Source organism: Clavelina lepadiformis, chromosome 1 (genome assembly GCF_947623445.1).
Source record: "Clavelina lepadiformis chromosome 1, kaClaLepa1.1, whole genome shotgun sequence".
NCBI lineage: Eukaryota > Metazoa > Chordata > Ascidiacea > Aplousobranchia > Clavelinidae > Clavelina > Clavelina lepadiformis.
The window spans coordinates 12,660,274-12,666,680 of NC_135240.1; the positions used below are offsets into that span (position 1 = coordinate 12,660,274).

Consider the following 6,407-nt stretch of genomic DNA (forward strand, 5'->3'; position numbering starts at 1 on the left):
AGTAAACATGGCTCAGAATTAAATAGATTATTTAATTTACAGTGGGTGGACTAGTAGGTTACTGTAATTTTTGTATTTCATCCAGGAACTGATTCTGGGAACATGGCAACTTCACTTAAAATGTAAGTACAGTTTTTGGTATTTATATTTGTAACATATATAGTACAACTATGCACACATACGATATACCTATACATCTCATATTACTAGTTACACGTATAGCTTTCTCCTTACAAAAAACATGATCAGTCTGCATTGTACAAGTAATAACAGCAACTCATTAAACAGATCTTGTGTCTGGAGTGTTTCTTTTGATTGGTGATTTTTGCATTTTATAAGAGTTTTATTTGTCTCTAATGCTAGATTTGCTTACTATGTACTGTGAACTTGAATTACACCAGTTAAAATGCAAATATTCAATAATATCTTTATACATTTGCAGATTAGTTTGTGGTGACATACAAGGTAACTTGGACACTGTTTTTAGTAGAGTGCAAAAACTCCTCAAGAAAGGGTCAAACTTTGATGTGTGTAAGGCTTAACTTCACTGACTGATGTAAAATTCTTTGTGAATAATCAATTCTGGTAACTTACTATACTCAAACAAAACCACGTTCAACAATTAACTAAATTGTAACTAAAATTGTTTCAGATGCTTTTTTGTGTTGGTGAGTTTTTTGGGGATGAGAAGTCCTCACATGAAAATTGGCTTTCTTATCGCAATGGTACCAAGAAGGCTCCAATAGCAACTTACATATTGGGTGCTAATCATCCAGATCATGTTGCTCAATATGACATTGGCTCTGAAGATGGATTTGAGTTTTGTGATAACATCACTTTCTTAGGTAAGGTTCTGTGCTAAATAATTGGTACAGTATTTATGTTTATAATACAATAAGTTTCTGTCAATGACACATCGCGGCATGTGAGTTTTTTTCAACTCATTCGTTGAACTGCAGGGAAAAAAGGAATCTTTACTGGATCCTCTGGTTTACGTATTGCATATCTAAGCGGATGTGAATCTCCAGCTGGTTCAGGCCCAGGTCCAAAGCATTGCTTCACTCCAGGAGACCTCCAAGCTCTTACTGTGTCACTAAATGCAACTGGCAATGACTTCGGTGGGGTTGATATATTATTAACATCTTGTTGGCCAAAAGGGGTGACACTTTACGGCAATGCTGTGGTAAGTAAAGTTTTGTGTATTCGGTTCCATGTCAACTCAATCCCGGGCAACTCAACCTCGGTGAATTCAACCCCCATCGGGTCAACCATGAAAGATTATTATAATAAAACTTGTAATTCTGATTTGACAGAAAGACTTTTTATGCATTTTTACTGGAAATGATTATCTTACCGTAAGTAGGTCACGCAGCCTGTTGAACATAGGTGGTTAAATTGAGACAATGGGCATGCAGAAAGCTAAACTCTGCTAGGCCTAAAGGGGTTTAGCTATGGTTTATTTAAAGTTAGTTAATTAAATCGTTAGTTAAGTTAAATCGCATCCGGGATCTCAAAGGTTAAATTTTGCGGGACCACAGCAACTGCACTTGTGCTTCGCCTAACTTGTCGTCCATTTCTTCCCAACACAGATTGTTTCGGCCATCACGGCGTCACACAGAACACATTTGAGAGAACTTCCAGTTAAGGAAATACTCATATTTCAGGCAAACTCAACGTAATCCACATTTCATGTGAACAACATGATTATTTTGTAATAATGTAAAAAGTCAAATGGTTGCAAGAAGTTTTAGTTAAGTCAGTTGACCGGGGTTGAGTTGATTGACTACCTGTGTATTCACATGTTTCCACTATGTATATATATTCTGGTTTGTATAATGGCTACCTGTGAGGATATTCAAAACTTATGACTATATGTTTAATATCATTTAAAGATACCATTGTTGTTTTTGGTTTAAATAGAATTCTGAGAAGTGTAAAGGTTGTGGCTCTCCTCTGGTCTCACAGCTAGCACAGGCTCTCAAACCAAGGTATGCGTAGTCACTTACTGGAAATACTAATGTTAGTAATGCATTAGACATATATGTGATACACACTGATTATTATACAAATAAAATTAAGGTTGACTAATGCGGCGGTTATACATGCTGTGTAATGTTATTTCATAATTGTACTATGATTTTTGCTGATTAAAGATACCATTTTGCTGGCCTTGAAGGAGTTCATTATGAGCGGGTCCCATACAGGAACCATACAGTTTTAGCTGAGTCATCCAAACATGCAACAAGATTCATTGCTTTAGCTCCAGTTGGGAATTCTCAGAAGCAAAAGGTTTCTTGTCATGGCTTCATGTCATGTGTCATGAACCAAAATACTATTACCGGTTAATTATACAATTAATGATCTACCTTTTTGGTTTAGTATCTGTACGCTTTCACTATCACACCAATGCAACATATGAATTCGTCTGAACTTAACAAGCAACCACCAGACACTACTGAATGTCCATACAAGACAAAGAATAATAAACCTTCAGCTAATAATGACGTTGGCGAGGTAAATACTTATGTTATGTTGCCCAATATTCTGTCCACATCTCAATTATGATATTATACTTAAATTAAATTAATTTATTTGTATTTTAGCAATTTAGATGGAATATGAATTACACAGACCAGTCTCGTAATAGAAAGAGGAAATCAGATAATAACAATTATCGTCCAGAGAAAAAACAAGCACGACCTCGTAAGAACCACCTAAATACTTTAAAGTAGTTCTATGTCTTTAAATTTTTTTTTAGTAGAAGCTTATATTGTTCATTGGTGTACAGAAGGATTAGGACAAGGTTTTAGGTTTTAAACTCCCCCCTTTTGTTGACATTTCACATGCAGAAAGTTCTGTAATTATCATTAAATGTAATGTGGGATTTTGAAAGGCCCTCCTCGTGGAAATGTTCTGCGTATACCCATGATGGCATTGTGCATATGTGTGTTGTCATTTTTCAGAGGATTGGTCTTGTTGGTTCTGTTTGGGAGGAGAAAAAGTTGACAAACATTTAGTTGCAAGCGTCGGACACTTGGTAAGCTTATATACAGTTCATTGTTTTAATGGTCAAATCTTTTTTTGTTATATGTAAATACGAATAGATGTTGTGTTATACTTCATACCTCTGTGAGTGAAGGTTGTCAGCTTAACGCATTATTCAAATTTATTTGTTTTTTTTTCTAGTGTTATGTTGCACTGGCCAAAGGAGGTTTAACTGACAATCATGTCCTTATTCTCCCCATTGCACACCATCCTTCATCCATTGCTCTTCCTGATGACACAGCCGAAGAAGTTGAAAAGTACAAGCATGCAATGAAAGAAGCGTTTGCAAGCAGTGGACGGCCTTGTGTATTTTTCGAGAGAAGCTTTCGAACTGATCATGTGCAAATCCAGGTGAGTTGGTTTACTTTCTTTCAGGTTAGCACAGTCAGTAACTAAAGGCTAATCGGTTAGCCAGTATACCAATATAAAAACAACATGAAATTTGTATTAGTTTCAAAAACTGCTATTGATATATGTTACAACACTTCGGTGACAGACAGTAACTGAACAGTTGTGTTGAGTAGGTTGTGCCACTACCAATGGGAACAACGTCTGAAGATGTTAAAAGTGCATTTTATGCTGTGGCTGATGGTAATATGGATAGACAAGGAAAACGTTCACCATTAGAACTTACAGAATTACCAAAACAAACTGACTTAAAGCAGGTTACCACATATAATTTACGATTATGTTAAACAATGGTCCCGTAAAACTTACTTTTTGTTTCAAAATATTTATTTTCAGATTTTTGTAATATGATTGGTTTTAACTGCTAACCGCTATTCACAACACTATGTAACAAAATTTTGAAAAAGTTTGTTTGGTTACATTTTTTAACTGTGTCTGTATGATTTTCAAGCGCTGATCCCAAAAATGCTATCAGTTTTTTTCTGTCATTGATCGTTACCAAGATCAAGATTTCCGGTTTTTGGGATTTGCCATTAACTGTAGGTTTTTTATGCGGTTATGATTGCTATGATCTGTGTCTATCAGCATTCTCATGATGTAACTGTTCGTCCTATTTACTTGAGGAAGTTAATGGGCATGTGGAAGTGATGACTTTAAGAGTACTGCCTACATGAATTGGCACTTGTAGTTTTCTGTCTACTTTGATGTTATTGAAGACCTTTGCTATTGCAAAGATATGGAAGGCCTGTTTAGTGCTGTTGGAATAGATCATGATCCTACTCAGTGGCGGCTTTTGATTGACAGTTTTACCAAAAGTCTTAAAGCAGTGTTACTTCACAATTGCAATATATATCCATCAATTCCATTTCCTTATTCATTACAAATGAAAGAAGGCTATGAAAACATCAAGAAACTGCTCATTGAGATTTACGGGGTGGTTACACAAAATACTCTTGCTCTTTGTACTTGTGGAATAGTAGAGCACCATGACAACATTCATTGGCTGATACTGGATAAACTAACCCCAGGAATGTACAATGTTATTAAGGGGCGTCTTGGAAGCCGGGAAAGCTTTTTACTGCCACCACTTTGTATCAAATTAGGTCTGGTAAAACAGTTTGTAAAAGCTTTGGATTTTCAAGGACAAGTTTTTGAAGAAATCCGTTGAATGTTTTCTAGGCTATCAGTTGCCAAAATAAAAGGAGGAATATTTTTTGGTCCCCAGATAAAGACAATGTTTGAAGTGTAAAAGCTTGGAAGAAAAAATGAATGAAACAGGAAAAGAAGCGTGGTAAGCATTTTGAGGTGTGGTTGATGAATTTTTGGGAAATAGAAGGGACCAAAATTGCAAAGAGTTGGCGGAAAAACTTATTAAAAGTTACCAAAACATGGGTTGTCGCATGTCTGTCAAACTTCTTTTTTTATGTTTCCATCTGGATTTTTTTCAATAAAATTTTTGTGACTTCAATGAGGAGCATGGTGAGAGATTTCACCAGGATATTGAGCCAATGGAAAAACTATTTAAAGGCCACTGGGACAGTGCAATGATCGGAGACTACATTTGGTCTTTGATAAGGCAAGACAGGAGTGATCATAAAAGAAAAGCTCTCTCAAAAGTACACTTTTGAATGACTCTTACCGTTTGAAAAAACTATGTTACATTTATCTTCAAGCCTTCCTTATTAACGTTTTTAAACTGGCTTATGCTTTTAACAAACCGAACAGAACCTTGATGTGGAGTTAAAATCTACTGCAAGAGTAGAACACAATTTGCTACTTACAGTTACATGGGATGACAAAAAAGTTGGAATATCTCGAAAAGTAACTACGATACAAAAAACTAACTGGATTTTTGAACTTCGCACCCAAAAATACGTAAAGAGGCTTTACAAAAAGCAGCCAAACAAAAATTGTGTTACATAGTGTGCAATCAATAGCAGTTATCCTGGTATTAGCAAGCATAATTTTCGCATAATTTTTACAACTTGACGTTGAGTTATGATAAACGTGCATTATTTGCACGAGTAAACTATTGTATTATTTGGGGAACGTTTGATACGTGTGTCTGAAATAACTGATTTATTCGAGGAAATGGGATAATTTGTAGTTTGTTGATATAATCTAACACTGTATGAAAATACCTCTATGATTGTGTATTATTTATTTACACAAAATAATTGGTTCGCCCATGGTTCGAATAAATTGTTTTAAAATTTCTTTTTACTCGAATGATTATTATTTATATCAGGTTACTTGCTGGTTGATGTAATAACCTTGATTGTTACCATATATTGTACTTGCAGGTTTTGGCAGCAGGCTGCCCTTTTTTTCATGTCGAGTTACCTGATGGGACACGTTTATTGCACAGAATACAAAGGCATTTTCCACTTCAATTTGGAAGGTAGGAAATTTTCTTATTCATGTAAATGTCTTGGTTGTTGGAATTTTGTAACTTGTGACTTGTAATCATGCACATTTTCTCCAGAGAGGCGCTGTGTTCTAAGTCAGTCTTAAATATGCCCGATCGCATTGACTGGCGATCTTGTGCTACAAGCCGCGATCAAGAAACAAAATATGCTCAAAACTTCCGTGACTTTTTTAAAAAATTTGATTTTACCTTCGACTCTGACGACAACGAAGATAATGACGACGATGAAGAAAATTAAAGTCTATGCTTTTTACTTGTAATAATCATTACGTTTTGGATTTTACCCGTTTTATAAATTTTCTACTGCCAACCTTCCTTTAATTTTTAACAGATGCAAAACAACGCGTAGAATCGGTTGATAGACCTATAAGGTTAAATTTTGTATGATGAAGGATTTTATACAACACCTTGCAGTGTCACTAACATATTGTATTTCGATTTTGTTAAAGCAATTTTAGGTTATGTAAAGTTTTTTTTTGGCAAACCTTTTTCGTTAATGAAGTGCGGTATTGGTATGATAAAAGAA

The 6,407-nt window shown here is 35.2% G+C and overlaps 1 protein-coding gene across 3 annotated transcripts; it reads left to right on the forward strand.

The window, feature by feature from the left end:
* LOC143465524 (CWF19-like protein 1) lies at positions 1–6,407 on the forward strand. 3 transcript variants are annotated; one of them, XM_076963866.1, is made up of 13 exons: positions 1–122; positions 443–527; positions 653–845; positions 960–1,183; positions 1,921–1,988; positions 2,154–2,289; positions 2,380–2,514; positions 2,604–2,703; positions 2,964–3,037; positions 3,187–3,396; positions 3,570–3,710; positions 5,757–5,854; positions 5,939–6,407. In XM_076963866.1, the coding sequence occupies exons 1-13, from the start codon at positions 103–105 to the stop codon at positions 6,117–6,119; spliced, it is 1,665 nt and encodes a 554-aa protein (XP_076819981.1). In that variant the 5' UTR covers positions 1–102; the 3' UTR covers positions 6,120–6,407. The 3 variants fall into 3 exon arrangements, with proteins under 3 accessions (XP_076819981.1, XP_076819998.1, XP_076819990.1); XM_076963883.1 differs by having other exon boundaries at positions 44–122; positions 443–465; XM_076963875.1 differs by lacking the exon at positions 1–122 and having other exon boundaries at positions 443–531.

What these genes read in the sequence shown, in the direction of transcription:
- LOC143465524 (XM_076963866.1), top strand. Translation starts at nt 103, where the DNA reads ATGGCAACTTCACTTAAAAT. An exon ending in ATGGCAACTTCACTTAAAAT is followed by an intron (nt 123 to 442) that starts GTAAGTACAGTT and finishes ATACATTTGCAG; the next exon opens with ATTAGTTTGTGGTGACATAC. An exon ending in TGATAACATCACTTTCTTAG is followed by an intron (nt 846 to 959) that starts GTAAGGTTCTGT and finishes GTTGAACTGCAG; the next exon opens with GGAAAAAAGGAATCTTTACT.